Genomic DNA, 21,272 nt, shown 5'->3' with positions numbered 1-21,272 from the left:
CGCCACTTGTGAAATAGCGTACCAATGGAAAAGTGCTACTGTTCCTAACTTACTGAATGTTTTCACTAGAATAGACAGGGTATATCAGATGGGATATCTCACCGCGGTCCGTCACAACCGCGTTCGTAAATTTCATGATATTTGGGAACCCTATCGCACTTGGAAAGGCAAGCAGGTTTGATGCTGACCCAGTGGTGTACATTGGATCATACGGGGGGAGAGGAAGGGGAGAGGGGAGAGGATGGGTGGGGGGGCGGAAGAGAATAAGGGGGAAAAAACATTTTGTATTTTATATGTAGCAAAATGTTTAAAGGATGACAGGACACTTGATCTAATTGAACTGTTTTATTCATCATACTTTATGACTGTTTGAATGCCCAAGAGTTTGTTACTTGGTCTATCTTACTGTTGATAATAGGATTGTATTTTGCCCTGTATTTTGCATTGTGCATGCTTATGCATACTTGTGTATTCTTAAACTAGTATTCTGTTATTCTATATGCATAAATAAAAATAAAAAATAAAAAAAAATAAGGCAAGGTCTCTTAGCTGGAGGAAGTAAGAACCGTCTTGTCTGATATATGACAGACCAGGTAGAAAATATGAGATCTTTCAAAGCTTGGTAGATAATTAAATCCAATGTGCTGAAAGTGATAAAGGCATTATCACAATTCCAGGACCTCCTATTGCAGGAACTCCCTTCAATGGAGATTAAGAGGCTCGTAGTATCCAAAAATAACATTGATATATTATTCCCGGGCTGAAGATTGGACAAGGCAGCAGTGATGGCTTGAATAATGCGAAACATAAACTGAAGCATAGCTGTGAAACTAAAGCAAGTTGAAGCCTTAGATGATGACATAGCTAAAGGCTTGGGACAGAATTGGTGACTTGAAGCAAGATTGAAAACTGAATCAAGACTTTGCAAAGTAGAAGCTGGAGCTGCGAAGAGAACCAGAAGACCAGGAATAGTGGTAGCTATAGATGTTACGGTCGTGGACTCTTGGGCCGGTTGGGACAGTAGATGGTATGCTATGGAAGGCCACAGCAAGCGTCCCAGCTGGGAGGTGGCTCAGAAGAGACTCAGAGGAGGCTTCACCACTGGAAGTCCGAGGTCCCCCAGGAGGAGCCCGTAGGGACCCGGACCTCTTGGACTTAGGTGGAGTCCTATATGACCAAGGATCCAGGCAGCGATTGAAAAGATGGACGAGGACTGGACCCAGATAGACGAAGAGTCTTCACCCTCAGAAGCCCATGGCTCCCCTGGGAGGAGCCCGTGACAGCCCAAGCCGCTGGGACTTAGGAGAATCCTCTGAGCCAGCAAGTACCGGATAAGAGAGGTGAGGAAGAAGCCAAAGTCAGAATCCAGGAGCGAAGCCAGGTCGGGGGCCAAGAGTCGGAGATCCACACCAAAGCCAGGGGCAAAGCAGAGGACGGAGTAGTGGACGGAGCCGGGTCGGAAGCCAGAAGCTCAGAGTTCGATACCAAGCCAGGAACAGACGCCAAAGACGAAGTCGTGGAACGGAGCCAGGTCAGGAGCCAAGAGTCAGACGTCGATACCAAAACCAAGGGGTGGAAGCAGGAGGCAAGTCCAGGAGGCAAGCAGGGTCGAACACAGAAGAAATCCAAGAGTCGCAGCAACTAGCAGTCAGGAAACCTGAGGAACCTCATTGCAAGGTGAGGATCCAATCCCAGCTGTAGGGTAATATACCCTGCAGCATCTGACATCATCGAGGAACTGTCCCAGGTTTCCCGCGCTGGCCCCTTTAAGAAAGAGGCCACTGCGAGCGCGCCTAGGGATGGGGCCAGCGACGGGAAGTCGGGGGTGTCTCCCTCGCAGTGGAGATGCTGTGGCAGGCCGCGGAACAGGCCAGGGAGGTCAGGGGCAAATTCGCGCGGGCCGGGCCGGCCCCAAGGTAGGAGGAGGGACCGGGGCACGGCCCAGTCCCGTAACAATAGAACAATTGAATGCAGGCACCTCCTGCAGGTCATAGAAAAGGTTTCAGGAACAGGTGCAGATGCCTCCTGCGGGTCATAGAGAGAGGAAAAAAAATCCAAAGACAAACAAAGCTTGGACGAAATTCAAGACTGGAGCAAGATGCAAAAAATCCAAAAAACATGGGCCTGTTGCAGGGACACATTTTACCAAGCTCATGGCCTTTGCATTCTGCTGCAAGCTGAGACCTCACCAAGCCAAGAGGCCTTCACAATCTGTTGCAGTCAGGATATGATCACCAAGGAGAATGTGAGCCCTTGGACCATGGCACAACCCCAGGGCAAGGCTCCAAGGTATGTGCTGGGGGAGGCGAGTGTATCCAGGCATGGGCTGAACAGAGCTTGGAAGCTCTTGAAGACTTGGAATGGTTGAGATTTGGAACACTCAGAGACTTGAAACACTTTAACTCTGCTGATCCTACATGCACAGAAGTGAGACCCAGGAATGTAATTCTGGTCTCTGGGGTAGCCCTCCAGCCACTTGAAAGCCCTTTCGGACCTGCCACTTGGGAAAGGCATGTGCGTCAAGACAGACAGAGGTCAAGGATGGAAGATAACTCTGGAAACAAGGATGTGATGAAGGCACTGAAGACTTGGAACTTAACTTCGAACAAGGAATGTCACTTGGAATGAGAAACGTCACTTGGAATGAGGAATATCTCTTGAAATGAGGACATGGCCTGGGATGAGGAACATGGAAATCTGATGGCTAGACAAGGTCCACGAGACCAGAATAGGAAACCAGAGTATTGGAACGAGGATGGCTTCTAAGGACTTGAATAGGTGAAGACAGACTTAAGATGAGGAACATAACTTGAAATGAGGAACAAGGAGATTTGCTGGCTGGACAAGCTCCATAAGACCAGAACTAGGAAACCGGAGTATCGGAACAAGGATGGCCTCTGAGGATTTGAACCAGCGAAGACAGACTTGGAAGCAGGCCTTGTGCTAATGAAGCACCCTGCACAGCCCGCCATGGGCTGGTCACGGACCATGACGATAGCACACCTGGAAGAACTTGGAATCAGGAGATTGTGCAGCAATACGCCCTACACAGCCACCATGGCTGGTCACAGACCACATGCTGCCACACAAGGGAACTCAGGAATTTGATTACACAAAGATGTAGAAGACTTTGCCCTAGGATTTGGGCAGCAATGAGAGCTACACAGCCTGCCATGAGCTAGTCACATACACGTGCTTGCAAGACTTGGGTGCAGGGCTCCAAGGAGTCAGAAGACTCAGAAGGCTTGGATGAGGTGAAGACTCAGAAGACTTGGATGAGAATTTCCCAATGGATGGCAAGTTAACTTCTGATAAATTATTTATCAGAGCGGTAGCACATTCTGTATGAGGGGAAATTGTGCAACATTGGAAATCAAACAGAACACCTTCCCTCTCTGCAATGATCCAGAGATTACGATGGATACACTATATGGAGAAATTAACTGCATTAAGGTGGGATGCAATGCAAAAATTCAAGGGCACATGGCATGTGTTTCAGCAATGGGTACAGTCGAAAACACCTTGAGACTCGAGGGAGGGTTATAGTTGGAGGAGATGGAAGGCTCTTATTGGCAGGACATTGAATGGATTCACATAACATTTTAGTTTGGCTGGTTTGCACTATTAGACCCATTTTAGCTTTAGTTTTTTATACATTACAACACTTGGCCATAGGAATAGTGAGGATAAGTTTGTTCCTGGATTATATGGAGGGTTATATTCCTCGTTCGGAGAGGGATGGGGGGAGGGTTTAATGATTACTAAAAGAAAAAAAATGTATAAAAGTGGATATGTGTATTCTAACAATGTTAATCACATTATCTGTTTGAATTTGGTAACTTCAATGACGGTAGCTGATGAGACCATTATATTAATGTATGTCTGACTAATGAAAGCACTGTCTTGGTGTTATGTTTGATAACTGTTATCATTTATGAATAAAAAGTTAATTACAAAAAAAAACAAACAAAGATTTGGATGAGGCAAAGACTCAGAAGGCTTGGACGCAGGAACCGACAAGAGAAAAGAACAATAAACAGGATGGACATTCAATGAGGAACATGAAGATAATGAAGACTGATTCAAAGTCAACCAGGAAGTGACAGAAGCGCTCTTTTATAGAGCTGGATGGAGAATGACGTCATCGTGCAGCACTGCAGCTTTTCTCTCCACAAGTCCTTTAAATGATAAGCAGAAGCACAAGTGTGCCTAGAGGATGTCGGGTTGCAGAGCTGGAGTTGGCAGCCCTCAGGCCACAAAGATCATGACATTATTGGTGGCTGTGCCCAGCCGAGAAGAAGAAGGTATCAGTGGCACTCAGCCTCGAAGAGAGACAGCATGGCAGAGCAACTCAGCACCGCATGGGAGTGGCAGCAAGGCTTGTCAGTATCAGCGGCTTCTCCAGGCCATGCCCGGAGGTGAGCATCGGTGGCAAAAGACCGTGAAGACCGGAGGACAATGCAGAGTTGGAGTGAGTGAGCCACTCGCAATGAGTTTTTCTTTGCTGGAGAAAACTTCCTGGAGAAAAAGGAGCATGGTAACAAAGTCCTTTTGTTATTGTTTTGACTGCGGACAGCCCCTATGCTGAGGGTAGAGGCATCTACTTCCACAATGAAGGGGCGTTCAGAGTCTGGGTGTCTCAGGCAAGGACCTTGAGAGAAGGCATGTTTTAGCTCCTGAAAGGCTTCAATTGTTTCCTGGGACCAGATATGAGTGTCTGCCCCTTTCCTGGTCAGAACAGTAAGCGGGGCCGCTAGGGTAGAATACCCAAGAATGAATTGGTGGTAGTACTTGGCAAATCCTAAAAAGAATTGTAGGGCTCAAAGGCCGACCAGCCAGGACAATCCAAGATGTCTTTTTGTTTCATTGGGGTTCATCAAGAGACTAGTGCAAGAAATGATGTAGCCTAAAAAGGGAAGTTGTTCCTATTCAAAGAGGATGTTCTCAAGTTTACTATAGAGGCAGTGTTCCCGTAGTTACTGAAGCACCTGTCGCACATGCACCAGTGAGCAGCTAAGGAGTGGGAGTAGATGAGGATATCAACTAAATAGACTACGAAGGAAGAATAAAGAAGGTCTTCGAAGATTTACCATGTTCTAAAACACAGCTGAAATGATGCAAAGCCCAAAGGGGATAACAAAGTACTCGTAGTGTCCATCATGGGTATTGAAGGCTGTTTTCCACTCATCTCCTTGTATGATGCCATTGAGGTTATAGGCTCCTCTGTGATCTAGCTTGGAAAAGAGTTTAGCACTGTAGCTGACCTGGCTAAACAAACTGGAGGCTGGGCAGACAGGTGGTAGAACAAGAAGTACTCCACTGGGTTAGTTCCAGAAAGCCCCAGTCGATCACAGACTTGTGCTTCATGGAGTCCTAATATAAATGTGATTCATGGCTCGCAAGATGACGTGGAACAAGATGGTTTCAGAATGAAGAAGACCAGTATGGAGAGACATGGGAATAGTCATCTCAGAGAGTCCAAGAAGAGGATCCCCCCATAGATGGAGGAAAAGGTCATGGATTGCTTAGGCAGAGTGGTAGGAGTCTGGTATTGACAGACGAGGGCTTGGTCTATAAAAATTTCCTCCGGCTCTGTAGTTGAGGAAGGTTTCAGAATGAAACTGGGTCTCACCTATGGTAATCATGCCCAGAGCAATTAATTGAGGGGAGGAAGAGGTACGGCCTAGGGTTGCCTCCCCAGCCAACCCTAGGCATGCCAGTTTCCCTGCTTCTTGGAGCTATTTGACACAATGTGCCCCCAGCCTGCACAGTAAAGACACAGGCCCATCTGTCTTCTGCGGAGTCTTTCTGGATAAAGTTTGCTTCTGCCCAGTTGAATGGGTTCCTCTGGTGTTCAGGTATCTGAGGTGGGTGCTGGAAATAAAGGACACTGGAAATGAGATGCTAGGGATATCAGCCGCCTGTGGGTTTACTCTCTCTAGCAATCTTTTGAAACAGGTGGTCAAGATGGCCAGCTAAAAAGATTAGAGCATCCAGTGAGGTAGGGATATCTCAGCCTGCTAGCTCATCCTTGATTCTCCATGATAGGCCCTGTAAAAATATAGCCATGAGGCTGTCTTCTCCCCAGTGTAATTCAGAGGCCAAAGTGTGGAATTCTTGGCTGATCTGCAGAAGATCCATGGCCAGGAAAGAGGTTCATCCAAGGTCTTCAAAGACAAGCCTGAATTGTTGAAGGAAGTCTGGCAGACAGTGGAGAAGGGGGTCCTTCCTCTCCCATATGGGGGAATCCTAAGCTAACACCACACCACCAAGGAGCAAGAGGATGTAGAAGATCTTGGAGTGATCCATCAGGACCAAGCTGGACTGTAATTCAAAATGCATTCTGCATGGTTCAGGAAACCTCGGCACGTCTTAGGATCACCCATATAATGAGGTAGCACCATAAGCTGGGATAGTGGACTGGATACCATGGCGGCATTAGGGAAGGAGATGACTGCAAAAGGAGGAGCTGGACCTGGAGCAAGGCATCCATATAAATTGCCAGCTTTTCCAAGGCCATGGTGACCTGTTGTTTCTAGATGGCCTGAAGTGAAGACATGACCTCTGGGTCCATAGGCTCAGCAACCTGTAAGGTTTGTGGAGTCTTGTTGCTGTGAGGAGGTTGGCTCAACCTACTGGGTAGCTGGCAGGACTGGGCTAGTGCAAGACTGGTCTAGGGTGTTGTGAGCGCAGGTGAGTGTGGTCACTTGCTCAAAGGAGTGAGCCTTGAACCACGGCACAACCCCAGGGTGAAGCTGCAAGGTATGCACTGTGGGTAGGCAAGCATATCCGAGCATGGGCTGGACAGAAGCTTAGAGACTTGTTATATTCAGAGACTTGGAACACTCAAGCGTCTGCTGAACCTGCATGCACAGGAGTGAGACCCAGCAACACAATACTGGTCTCTGGGGTAGCCCTCTGGCCGCTCAATAGCCTCTTTGAACCTGCTGCTTGGGAATGGCTTGTGCATCAGAACAGACAGAAGTCGAGGGCAGAAGACATAACATGATGAAGACTTGGACTTGACTCAGAAAGCTCTTGGCAATGAAGACAAGATGAAGGCACTGAAGACTTGGAACTTGGATGAAGGCACTGAAGACTTGGAACTTGGATGAAGACTCAGGTTCTGGTTCAGGTTAAAATTCAAACAAGCTCTGCACCACAGCACGCCCTACACAGCCAAAGCGCTAATCGTGGACCATGCTCGGGGTGGAAAAGGCTCTGGACTGAGACTTGAACATGGATGGAAACCAAAACACCACTTGGAACCTCACCTGGAACAAGGAACATTGCTTGAGATGAGGAACATGGCTTGAGGAATTAGGAGATCCACTAGCTGGACAAGCTCCACGAGACTGGAACCAGGAACAAGACTAGGAACTTGGAACTTGAGACATGGAACTTGGAACTTTAAAACAAGATGGTCTCTGAGGACGTCCCAGCAAAGACGGACATGGAGACAGGCCTAGTGTCAGGAGGCACTCTATACAACCCACCATGAGCTGATCACGGACCACATCATTGGCATGCCTGGAGGAAGGACAAGAGAGGAACTGAAAGATGGAACTTGGAGACAAGGGCTGGAACATCTGGAACTTGACTGAAGATTTGGAAGACGTGACACCAGGAACAAACAAGGATTTGACATCAGGAGATGAAGACGTAGGAACCATCAAGAGTCCTGGAAAGAAAAACACCAGAGGAGCTCCCAAGAAGAACGAGAAAACCTTGAAAAAGCATGGATCACAGGTAGAAACTCCAGGAGCGAAGACCAGGAACTCCAGGAGCAAGCAACTCCTTGTGAAGGCAAACTGAACTAGTAGAGAACCCTTTTATAGGGCTGCAGGCTTGACATCATCAAGAAGGGCCACGGAGCTTTTCCTGCCATGGGCTCTTTAAATTCCTAGCAGAGGCGTGCATGCCTAGAGGATGTTGGGTGAAGGAGGAAGTCTGCGGCAGCACTAGGTGAAGGAGGAAGTCTGCAGCAGCATTGGTTCCAGCCTTGATGAAAGACCGGCGGGCAACGTTGAGCTGTGGGACGTCGGCAGCCCAGGCCATGAAGAGAACAACATCGGCAGCACACAGCCATGAAGAAGCAGTGGGCAAAATGCCGGGCCAGGTCAGTGGCAGCTCCCTCTACCATGGCAGGCTGGCGGTGGCTACTACTCCAGCCTGTGCCGAAAGCAGATGCTGGTGGCGTCTCGGGGAGTCAGGAAGTGAGTAAGCCACTCGCAGGCCTCTGCAGGTGGCAAAACACAAAATTGGGCTTCACCTATACCATCCCCTTTCCTCTTAGGTTGAGCCCTCAGGTTCCGGGGCCAAAGGACTTAGGTGTGAGTCTCATGGAGAGTAGTAACAAGAGAAGTCCCGGTTGTTGCTATAGTCAGAGGCAGGCAGCAGACAAGTATAGTCATGGTCCAGGCTGAGGTCAGAGGCAGGCAGCAGGTGAGAATTGTCAAGGTCCAGGCTGAGGTCAGAAAAAGATAGCAGGCAAAAATAGTCTGGGTACAGGCTATGATCAGATTCAGTAGTAAGTCCGAGAGTAGATGTAAAGAATTCTGGAAGGATGAGGACACCAGGACAGGAAGGACAAGACAGGCTGGGCTTGGAGAGATGAGGTAGGCACTGGAACACAGGATCGTGAGGTCAGGAACATCAACTTACTACTGTAGGGATGCAGGAGACCCATTGCTGAGGCATAAGTCTATTGCATGGCAGGGGTTTAAATCCCCGACCATGTGATGTCATCTCCCTGTACCATCTGAAGAGGTTCCTGCTGTAGGATTTACCATACTAGGCACATGCTGTGTGCGCATGCTTAGAGAGGAGCATCAGGATGGTCATGGCAACAGTGTCCCTGCCACGAGGCCAAGTCAAGCATCAGTGGTTTGGGGTGAGTGCATAACATCACCCCACATACACACTCATGCCCACTTTCTCTCCAACTTATTTTAATTATTTAAAATTATTTATCAACTGCACACTCCAAAAGATCATGGTGGCTTACTCACATACAGACAGACATAATCTCTCTCTCTCTCTCTCTCTCTCTCTCTCACACAAACACACACACATACTCGCTCTCCCTCTCTCTCACATACACATACAGACATACTTCCTTTCTCTCTCCCACACATACACACACACTCATGCTCACATATATACTCTCTCAAACATGCTCTCCCTCTCATACACACACACAAACACACACTCACACATATACAACAAACACATGGTCTTTCACATGCTGTCTCTCACACATGCACAATGCAGGGCTCTTGCTCAGCAGCTGTAGCAGACTCCTCTTCAGGTCCTCCTCCTCTCTCTCTCTGGTTTGTAGGGCAGACACTGTCCTCCTCCTCTCTTCAGCCATGGGTGCCCAGCCAACACTCCTCCTGCTCCTTATTCTTCCGGCTGAACATGCCTGAAACACCTGCTTCTTTCTTCCAGCCCCACAGGGCCAATAGACAATTCTCCTGCTCCTTCCTACAATAGTGATTGGCCTTGCGTAAGCTAGAAGAAAGAAGCTTTGTGAGGCAAAGCAGCATCTGCGATTGGCCCCATGGGTGAGTATTAAATTAGCTGCTATGTCTTCATCTCTAATTCTAGTTAGCTACTTGCTTGCTGGCTGTTCCAAAGGCACTGCTAATATCTTTTTCTCCAATGGGGCTATGAGCCCTGGTAATGTAGATGAAACAAAAATCAAAATAGACTGCCCACTGCTGACAGCCACGGCATCTCCATGGGACCTCTGAAGCCAGATCCCTCCAAGACCCGGCACATAGAGATGAAGTAATCTGGAGCAGTGCGTGGCTGGGAGCAGAGCATGAGAATGTTTATATGCTTGGGAGGGCACCCGTGCTACATACAGAAGGGTGACTCCAGGAAGAGTCAGAAGGCCTCTCTAACAGTGCTTGAAAACCACATACAAGCAGGACATGTGGAAGCACTAAGCTGCTGCCCCCCAACCTCTTGTGCTCTAGACCCAGGGGTGCTCAAACAGTTCTATGGATTTTCAGGATATCCCTAACGAAAATGCATGAGAAATATTTTGTATACACAGGAGGTGGTGCAGGCACTTTTTGTGTATGTAACTTTTAGCCCTATAAGGGACATACAGTTAAGCGGTGGCTGCTGAATGTAGCCGCAAATTCAGCGGCTGCTACTTAGCCACAATAAGTCCCAATTATCCGACTAAATAGCACTGAATGCATTTTGAATATTGGGCCCTGCATGTTTAAAAGGAGATGTCATGATCTGCAGGTTTCAAAAATGTTCACATAGTTGTTGTGATGGCAAAAAAAAAAAACAGCAGATATTGTGAACAGTGGAGAATGACAAAATGGGCTCCCACTACCAAGACAGAAAGGAAGGAAATGCAGAAAGAGAAGACAGATTGGAGGAAAATGGAGGAGGGATGGGAGAAGAAGGAGGCAGGCAAAAGGGCTTGAGAGAATATGGTAGAAACAGTGAAGTGAGCTCCTGTATAATGTTGGCTGGCTGCAGGACCGCCCTGCGACCAACTGCACTCACCCAGATTTGCTGCATATTAGAACATAAGAACATAAGAATATACCATACTGTGTCAGACCAAGAGTCCATCAAGCCCAGCATCCTGTTTCCAACAGTGGCCAATCCAGGCCATAAGAACCTGGCAAGTACCCAAAAACTAAGTCTATTCCATGTTACCGTTGCTAATAATAGCGGTGGTTATTATATAAGACAACTTAATAGCAGGTAAAGACTTCTCGTCCAAGGACTTATCCAATCCTTTTTTAAACACAGCTATACTAACTGCACTAACCACATCCTCTGGCAACAAATTCCAGAGTTTAATTGTGCGTTGAGTGAAAAAAAACTTTCTCCGATTAGTTTTAAATGTGCCACTTGCTAACTTCATGGAGTGCCCCATTGTCTTTCTATTATCTGAAAGAGTAAAAAACCGATTCACATCTACCCGTTCTAGACCTCTCATGATTTTAAACACCTCTATCATATCCCCCCTCAGCCGTCTCTTCTCCAAGCTGAAAAGTCCTAACCTCTTTAGTCTTTCCTCATAGGGGAGCTGTTGCATTCCCTTTATCATTTTGGTAGCCCTTCTCTGTACCTTCTCCATCGCAATTATATCTTTTTTGAGATGCGGCGACCAGAACTGTACACAATATTCAAGTTGCGGTCTGACCATGGAGCGATACAGAGGCATTATGACATTTTCCGTTTTATTCAGCTTTCCCTTTCTAATAATTCCCAACATTCTGTTTGCTTTTTTGACTGCCGCAGCACACTGAGCTGACAATTTCAATGTGTTACCCACTATGATGCCTAGATCTCTTTCTTGGGTAGTAGCACCCAATATGGAACCTAACATTGTGTAACTATAGCATGGGTTATTTTTCCCTATATGCATCACCTTGCACTTGTCCACATTAAATTTCATCTGCCATTTAGATGCCCAATTTTCCAGCCTCTCAAGGTCTTCCTGCAATTTATCACAATCTGCTTGTAATTTAACTACTCTGAACAATTTTGTATCATCTGCAAATTTGTTTACTTCACTCGTTGCATTTCTTTCCAGATCATTTATAAATATATTGAAAAGTAAGGGTCCCAGTACAAATCCCTGAGGCACTCCACTGCCCATTCCCTTCCACTGAGAAAATTGTCCATTGACAGACCTTTCACGTCGGGGCAGCAGGTAGTTCTTTATACACTGCGCAACATTATTGATGATATGGTTTCAGCGACACATTAAACAAATCTCTCAACCTACAGTTGACAGTCTTTCGCCAGCATTAAGAATCTTCAGATTCCCTGAGGAAGGAGTAGTCTCTGAAACACCGCGGTGTCGGACACAATTAAACATCTTTACTGTCAAGCCTGGCCCGACTCAATTGTGGACTTCATACCATCCGCCATTACTAGTAACACGGACTAGAAGGCGGCCCGATACCTACAGTAACAAGATAAGTGCCTCTGCCGATAGCTTCAATTTTGAAGAATCCTTTAAATGCATTAATGTTAGCTTCTACTCGGAGCATCACTCAACTATTCACGGTGACCAATGATTAAAAAGGCCTAGCGCTCTCTAGAGCTTATAAGCCAGTAGCTTTTGGGCACACTATATGAGGTCACTATGAAAACATAAATTTGATTTACCCGTTCATGTATACATAGCAGGATTTATTAATTGTGGCATATTGATCCGCAGCAGAGACATTGCCATGTCCGCCCCTCGATGCTGCCCCTAAGTACAAGTGCACATCGCGCCATCATTTGAAAACCCCACAACAGGATCCCAAGGAGCCTTGCTTGAAGATGACGTCAATGCAGTAGGGTATTTAAACCACCGCTGCACTCCCAACTGATGCCTTCGCTACAGGTCCCTTGCCATGTCAGCAGTACATGTTGCTACCCTGCCTTTTGCCTTGTTCCGGCCTGCCTGCCTTTTGCCTTGTTCCAGCCTGCCTTCTGCCCTGTTCCAACCTGCTTGCCTTTTCCTCCTGTCCTGATCCTGCCTCCCCTTTGGATTGCTCTCCCGTGCTTGGCCATTGCTTGGAAACGGACGCTGCCTGTTCTCCATCTGCCCCGACCTTGACCTGTTTTTTGACTCCATCTGAGCGTTCCCTGAGGAACCATCGCCTAAGTCCTGCTGACCTCAGAATCCAAAGGCTCAACCTGCGGAGGAAAGTGTTGGTATAGGTGAAGCTCGGACCTAGTCCCAGCTTGAGCATGTCTGCCTGCCGTCATTGTGGACCTAGTTGGTTTTCCAGTTGGCCTGCATTAACAACGCCACAACCCAAGGACTCACAGCCCATGACATCCTGCTGATCCATTCCAAAGGGTACTGAGGAAGGAACAAAGGAAGAGAGCGAGAGAGAGAGAGAGGGGCCACTGGTGGTAGCTCAACTGGCAGTATCCATCTTGCTTAGATTGTAAGCTTCAAGGACTAGGACTGTCTATAATCAGAGCAACTTTCAAAAGCAATTCATCCATGTAAATGAAGGTTTATCCGGGTAAAAGGGTTTTTGAAAACTTCATGTAACCCCTTTCCTGGAGGATTGTTCCTCCTCAAGGCACACAACTCATTTATATCTTCTGGGGCTGCTGCCAGTGGCTGTGCAAGAATCCTATTGGAGATGCCCCTAACTTTACTGAAAAATCCTACCTTTTGACATCTTCCTCCTGGCCACCAAGCCTGTCCTGGTTTCTTGGGTGGAAATCTGATTGAGATCTCCTGATTCTTGTGCTTCCTTCCTTTACTTTAGTCGTTCCTTTCATCTTTAATTGTTGATGGGGATTTCTCTTAAGGAAAAGTCAGTGGGAACAGGCACGCTCTCTGCTCTGAAATCCCAGTGGGGAAGGGGGACCCCAAAAACCTCCCCTCTTAACTCAAGTCCAAACAATACTTTAAAGCTTAGATGGATGCATCTTCCTAGACTGGCATTCATGCTGTAACAGGTGCTTGCCACATTCAGGTTGTGAATGGGCCCACTGGTCTTCAGCCTCCTCCTCAGAGTACAGCCAGCAAGGATGACTTTCCCCAAAGTAACAGAGTGAAATACAGTCCCTTCTAAAACAGGATTCCTCTAGCCTTCACTGTCTCTCGCAACAGGATCCATCACTGGTGCTTGCCTGCCAAGGGTTTAAAGTAGGCTCACAGGTCTTTGGTCCCCTAGTGAGAAAACTTCTGCCCCTAAAGAGTATCAGGTTTAAACAATCTACCTCTCTGTAATTTAAAGTGAGAAGGACCCTCAGGGACAATGAGGGCAAGGCCAGGAGGCTCTATCAGAGTGTGGAAAAAATACATTCTTACTCTCTGACTGTCTTAAAATGGCTGGGCTAAATAGAGCTGAGGCATCCAATCCAGAACATCTGAGTGGGAGGGGCTGAAGGGTATGGATGGCTCCTTAATAGGGTGCGATCAGGGCTGGCGCAAACATTAGGCAGGACTAGGTGGCCACCTAGGGCACTGTAAGTGTCAGTGTATGCGAGGGTGCCATTTTTGAAATGCAAATGGAGGTATGAGAGCAGTTGCGGAGCACAGGACAGAAGGAAGTGGCAGAGATGGCAAGTATGACCAGGAGGTATGTGATGTTGGGTTTGGAAATTCGTTCATTCTATAGGAGAGAGAGAGAGAGAGACCGAGACACTGTGACGTCACTGTCTAGGGCAACTGGAGACCCTTGCACCGGCGTTGTGTTATACTACAGGAACAGTGACATCTGGTGGCCAAACCTGGTAGGGGTGCCACATGCATATCCTCTATGTGGATAAAACTAGGTATCTGTTGAACATGAATGCATGTGGTCTTTGTAATTTAATTTTTGTGTTATGTTTAAAATTCCATCCCAACTGCTCCATTCCCTAATGAGAGTAGGGAGCTTGATTTAGTTGGGTGTTAAAATGTTTTTTTATTGTTTTAGTGCTATTTTGTTTTTTGAAATTATTAACTGTTTTTATATTTATGAATTGGGCTACATATTGCATTTAAATTGTATTTATGAAGTGTACTTCTAGACAGTAGTTTTTAAAGAGTTGCACAGAGGTTGTGTATATAAAATTAGCACTTACAGTATGTGTATAAGTAGCATGTGTGCGTATGCATCCTATTTTATAAACCTTGAAGGTGCACATGCAATTACAATATTCCACACAAATGTTAATGAAAAATGGGGTGGTTTAGGGGTGTCTGTGTCTGGCGTGGGGTTCAGAATTACACACACATGTTACTATTTTGCAGGCGGTATACATGCATCTAGTACCAAACTTGTTTATACACTTTTACACCTCCTTATTGACTTGTGCAGTTGAAACTGCACTTGTTTTTTTGTCTGAAGTTTTTGAGTTGGAGATCTGGTGAACAGGTTGGGATTCAGGGTGAAGTGCTAGAGGGTTTAAGTCAGGGAGGCCAGCTCTAGTCCTTGAGAGCCACAAACAGGCCTGGTTTTCAATATATCCGCAATGAATATGCATGAGATAGAGTTGCATGTACTGCCTCTATGCAAATTTTCTCTCATGTATATTCATTGTGGATATCCTGAAAACCCGACTGGCTGGGAGGTCCCCAGGATAGGGTTGGGAATCACTGTGATAGAGACATTTATATACCTCTAAGGCAGGGGTGGGCAAGTCCGGTCCTCGAGGGCTGCAAACCAGTCGGGTTTTCAGGATACCCCTAATGAATATGCATGAAATAGATTTGCATACAACTGAGGCAGTGTGTATGCAGGTCTCTCTCATGCATATTCATTAAGGATATCCTGAAAACCCAACTGGTTTGCAGCCCTCGAGGACCGGAATTGCCCACCCCTGCTCTAAGGAATAAATGCCAGAGTTGGCCATCCCTGTTTAAGTGATCTGGTAAAGGTCTGGGTGAACTGGTGGAGGCACTGGCAAACTGGTGATTCCAAGTAAACATGCAAGTATTTTCAGAAGCGGAGTACATGTGAAGGAAGTTCGCACTTATTTCTGGTTTATTATGTGCATATTATACACATGCACATTTTTATAAACTGGGTAGAGGAAGTATGCATGTTCCTGTATTATAAATGCTCGCGCATACTGAAATGTATGCATGTATTCTGGGGGAAGAGATGCACAGTAATACTAGCATAAATCTTCACACGCCCACTTACATGCACAAATGGTTTACTGCAGATAGTTTTGAAAGTTGAGCTTTTAATGCATACCCATGGGATCAATGTGCCTACTTTTACCCACAGTTTTGCAGAAACATTCCCAGGATACAGTTAGTCCATGGGAGGTGGCAAAGTGAGTAGTTGTCTACTTTCAAAATTATGCGGGTCATTTTATGGACAAACAGTATCCACAGGCAATTTTCAAAGGGAAGTATGAACGTACTTTCCCTTTAAAGACTAGTGCTAAATCAGAGGGTAAAAGTACTTGTGTGCTTTGCATCAAAATGCACAGTTTTGAAAATGACCACTATATGGCTTGATACAGAACTGCAAGCTTCTGAGATGTGCTATATAAATAATTATATAATAATAGCCCTAACTCCACCCCCTTCAAACTGCTTGTTCTGAATTTTGATTTAAGCATACTGAAGTCTATATTTATCTGGGTCAGGCAACAGTACTAGTAGAGTTTCAGGTTTCTGATGAAATAGCCCACTTTTTTCTAATATTCATGATATCTAATTGTACACATTTGATAAAAGAACTAGGTTAATTTTCATATCTGATAATCCTGGAAAGAGATCTGTTTGGGACCTTCGAGGACAGGCATTATCCATATAATTAATAAAGTCAATTTTTCTTGCTGTCCCCAAACCCTCTAAAGGGATGTACCGTACTTCATTTTTAATTAAAGGCACATTAAAAATCGAAAAGGTCCATTTTCAGTTTGTTCTGAATATAACAAATAAAAAATGGCCTTGCACAAATGTACCCAAACATTTCTGAGTATTTTTGTTTCGATTTTAAAAAGGCCTCCCTTCCAACTCCCCTCCAACTCCCCTCCTACTCTGCAAATTCAACCCTAGGGCTAGGGCTTACCAAGCTGGACTGTGCTAGGCCCATTCTGGGCTACCCTGGGGCCCTCCGACCCTTACATCCACCCCATTAAATCTTGCTGGGACAGGGGACCTCCCCAGTCTCTGCTTACCCCAACCGTGGTGTCTGCAAGGTCCAAAGGGCAGGGGCGACGCCCACTCAATCCTGCCTCATACTCTGTGCTTTAAGAATGGTGCTGGTGATCCTCAGAACAGCACCAAAGTGATGTCACTTTGGAGCCTGTCTCAGGGACAGCTGGCACCATTATGTAGTACACCCCAGGGTGGTCTTTGTAGGGGGGGGGGGAGGGAGAGTTTGAGGGTCTTAGGGAGGGCAAATTTTCTTTATTTTTTGTTTTGTTTTAGGGGGTTTTGGTTATGAAATGGTTTTTTTTGTTTGAGAAGTGAACCAATCTGCCAAAAATTGTTAAAAGAACTGAAAAACGAACCCCCACCCGCCAAAAAATGAACATTTTTGACCTGCACATCCTTAATTCCTAAAGATGGATATGATTTTAAAAAATATCTAATAATACCACATTCAACATCAGGCATTATTCAACTCAGCTTATTAACATACTTTATAAACTGTATATAAAGAAATATACAGGTATAATGTTTGATTGATGAACAGCAAGAAGAGAAAAAGTACAAATACTGTTCAGTATAAGTAAAGGCTGGGATATTAGACATACCTGAAAAAGTTCACGATGCTGCTGAAGTTTCCTAGAATTATCAGGATTAGTGCGATAGTGGATGTAAATATTAGAGCAGGAGACGGTGTGAGGCGTCGCACATGGGCCATGGAAAGAATAGCTGGCTAAGAGAGAAATAACAGCAATAATAATATTTACTGGTAAAATAACACCATCAGTCTACATAGTACTATACAACACAACTGAAATGTTAACAATATCCTTGCTTCCAAGAATTATTGAGCACAGGGTCACATTGAATACTGGATAGGAGAAATCAATCTGTAAGTAGAGATGAATAAGAAATTGCATGGAAAAAGCAATTGCCAGGGTTGGGACCATGTCCACTGAGCTCATAGCCTCAGAAATCTGTAATGATTGTGAGCTCTTGTGCTATGGCAAGGTTTTGCAGCCTGGTAGGTGAACCTACTAGGCCCCAGCCGACAGCTGGTAAACATGCACTAGATTAGGACAGGTTGGAGCTTCACCTGTACCAGCCACATCTCCCGCAGGTTGAGCCCTTGGGTTCCAGTGGTCGGTAAGACTTAGATGGGTCTTGAGGGTGATCAGCAAATGAGAGTCAAGGAATAACCCAAGGGCAAGGCAGACAGCAGTCAGGAGATACCAGGAGCAGACCAAGAGTCAGGGCAAGCAAGCATGGCCAGGTCAAAGCAGAAGTCAGATCCAAGCGACAGGCAAGCGTGGTCAGGTCCAAGGCTAAGGTCAGAACCGGAGTGTCAGGCTAAGACAGAGGGGCAAACAGGATAAGACAAACAAGGCAAAGCAAGACAAGACTCTGAGGACAAGGACAAGCCAGGCAGACAGGGAGAGGCAACGGACAGGGCAAGGACAGGAACAGGACATGGCTGGATGGGACAAGGAAAGACTGGATGAGACAATGCTTGGATGAGGCAAGGCTGGATGAGGCAGGACTGAACAGGCTGAATGAGGCAAGGCTGGACAAGGCAAGACTTGGACAAGACAAGGTTTGGATGAGGCAAGACTGGAAGAGGCAAGGCAACACTGTTCTGTTGGCTAGGCAGGGGACCCATTGCTGGAAAACATGGCCACTGAGTTTATTAGGGAGCCTTTAGAGAGAAAGGCTCCCTACTTAAACTCAGCCAAATAGGTTTCCTAAGGTGATCGCGGTTGTGTGAGCAAGAGCTTAAGGCTGGTGCAGAGAGGAGGGAGAGCAGAGTTCTAGTAGCATCCCTGCCACATGGCACTCTTTAATGGTGCTAACTATATTAAAGATCAGAAGGTGAAATCAAGATATAATATAACTGGATCTGTTGGTCAACGTAAATGAGAATAATGATTTGAACTGAAACGCTGGATCGCCGTTGTTTGTAACATCTATGAAGACTTCCCTTGAAAAAGGACTGGCATAAGGAACTACCAGTCCGAAACAGGGCCCCGTGTCGGGTTACCAGTTTCTGTCGGGAGAAGATGGACTGTCATGAATATATTGAAAAAGATATATACAATTGAGCTAAGTACTTCACTTCTTTGTGTTTTAATAGCATAAAAAATTGTCTTAAAAAAAAGGACTCTTGCGGGACTTTCCACTTAAATGACCGATGATTAAGAATAAGGCTGAGTCTTAATAGCGCAAGCTCTCACGATGATGCCTAGTATGATGGTCATGATGTGATACATTTATTGGTTTTGCTAAGTCAGCATCTAAATTCACTAAACACGGATGTGTGTTGGTATAGTCAAAGATTTTTGAACTCTTTAATGGTGTCCAGGGCCTCAGCAAACCTGCTTTAGGCTGCCAGGAGTGCAGCAAACCTGCTTTAGGTTGCCAGGAGTGCAGCAACCTGCCCTACCTTGACTGCCAGGAGTGCAGTAACCCACCGTTTCCTCTTCCCCGCACTTGTCAGCAACCACGTTTGTAGGACAGGGTGGCCCGTGACCAGTCCAGCCGTGCTGGCTGTGTAGGGCGCCCTGAGAGACAGTGCCCATGTCTTGCTTCAGCCCTTGCCTGTGATGTCTTGCTTCAGCCCCGTCTTGGATGTCTTGCTTCAGCCCCGTCTGATGTCTTCTGTGTGCTAAGGACTCTGTCTGCCCTCGTCCTCTGTCCGGCCTGCTGCCCTATGCCGTTACCCAGCGGCAGGTCCGAAAGGGCTTGGAACAGTCGGAGGACCGTTGGTTGCCATGGGCGTGCAGGTCCGGCTGAGGGTCAGACTCCGTTCCTTACTCCTGCTTCCGTACCTGCCCGGCTCACCATGCCTGCATTGGCTCACCTCCCACGGTGTGGCTTGGGGCTCCTCCCTAAGTCTTGCCATGGCCCAAGGGCTCACCACCTGCTTTAGAGGCGACCGCGCTCCTCACGCTCGTAACAACAGGTAGCCAGGACTGACTCATCTCTCTCTTGACCCACTCTCTCACAAGCAATAACAAATAAACACTCGAACAGTAAATGGGATCAAACAGGCCGCAGCTTTTATTTGTACAACAAATCAGGTGCCTGAGCTTAGGTAATTTGTATGGATCTTCTTCTGCACCCGCCACCCGCCAGCAAGGTGCACAGCTCTCGTTGAACCAAGACTACATACTCAACCCACGACTCCCGCCTCTGTCCAGCAAGGAGTCATGATCATGGACTCCGCTCCCGCCACTTTCAGCAAGGAGCTTCCCGCCAGACAACTGCACCCAATTGTCCTGCCATAATCTGACCCGGCACCTGTAGGGTCATCGCAACTTTTTTTTCTCAGCTCGGGCAAACCGCCACAGGCACAGGATGGACTCATCCTGTGATCTCCTCCCCAAAGATGCTGCCTCATTCCTTATGTAACAGAGCTTCCAAGGCTTCCTGAAATGTATTTAGGAACAAGTCTAGTCTTATAAAGGATAAATGCGCTCTGTCCGGTATGAAGAGACCTTGTTCGAAGTCCCATAACCACTTGTGTTGAATGTGACATCCTCCGAATACTGGTAGCCAAGAGCCAATTTGTCGTTTTCCTTTAGCTCGGCAACATTGCCAGATTCTCCTATCCATTTCGGCAGGTCTAGGAATGATGTCGGACCAACATAGTATAGTAGTAGGTAACATAACTGTAACAGTAATCAAGACCTTATGGACCATACTAACAAACTTGTGGCCGGACATCGTACCCCAATCGTTTCCTCCCAGATGAATAATTAGAATGTGTGGCTGCCCGAAGCGCACGGTACTGCGCTGTAGGCAGGGAATTAAATCATCCCAACACATCCCTCTGCGACCCAGCCAATGAACGGTCACGTTGTGTTGCAAGAGGTGCAAGTTGGCTCCGTATGGATGCTCCTGGGTGTGCTTGAATGCCCATGCAATGTAGGAGTGTCCCACGATCCAGACTTGTTTCCCTTGTCCTGTAGGACCTGTAAAGAGAGTAGCATAGGTATACGTCTTGATTATTGATGACCCGGGCGTATGTAACCCTTGAAGGCACCCGACTTCCACCGCCCTATCTGCTGAATCGCTCTGCCTGACAATCCTGCTCGAGCGGCAGAGGTGGCAGCGCCAGTGCAGAAGGAATGGGTTCCAAAGTGGGACGGATTCAGCCCGAGGGTAATTAAACCTGAATGTCACACCGAGTGAATCAAAAATCTGGACACCTCTGAGGGACGCAGCGCTGTAAAAGCTATATAATTTTCCACAGGGCATGCTCGTAGTATTAACGTTGCTTCTTTTCCTGTCTGATCTGTTTTAGATCGCAGTATAAATAAGATGATGGAATCTGTGGCCAAGGTGAAGTCCAGTGCGAGTAAACCCAAAGATTCATAACCCTTGGTGGCCTTAGCTACCAACTCGCTAACCCTGAGTGCCCCGAAAAATGCGAAAACAAAAGCTACGCAAAATAAGCGGCATTCATGGTCTGAACTGCAGATACTCTGTAACACCTCCCATAATCTCTGCAGCACATTGTGGGTAATTGGATTTCTACTGTCTGGAGATCGGACTCCTTCCTTGGCCTAGCCTAGCAATAAACAACGCATCAAAAACTGTCCACATGGGAAGCCCCAGCCATGGGCCCACATAAAAGATGAAAAAACCCATCAGCTGTCTAGAAATGGCTGCT

The 21,272-nt window shown here is 46.6% G+C and overlaps 1 protein-coding gene across 1 annotated transcript in view; it reads right to left on the bottom strand.

Moving 5' to 3' along the window:
• The window catches only part of LOC115088623 (b(0,+)-type amino acid transporter 1-like), an 81,306-nt gene that overhangs the window by 22,982 nt on the left and 37,052 nt on the right, over positions 1-21,272 (bottom strand). The window contains exon 4 of the mRNA XM_029596883.1: positions 17,209-17,333. Coding sequence (XP_029452743.1) covers positions 17,209-17,333 — 125 coding nt within the window. The remainder of the gene's footprint in view (positions 1-17,208; positions 17,334-21,272) is intronic.

Source organism: Rhinatrema bivittatum, chromosome 3 (genome assembly GCF_901001135.1).
Source record: "Rhinatrema bivittatum chromosome 3, aRhiBiv1.1, whole genome shotgun sequence".
Classification (NCBI taxonomy): domain Eukaryota; kingdom Metazoa; phylum Chordata; class Amphibia; order Gymnophiona; family Rhinatrematidae; genus Rhinatrema; species Rhinatrema bivittatum.
The sequence above is the reverse complement of the archived record's forward strand: the minus strand, read 5'-3'. Positions and strand labels throughout refer to the sequence as shown.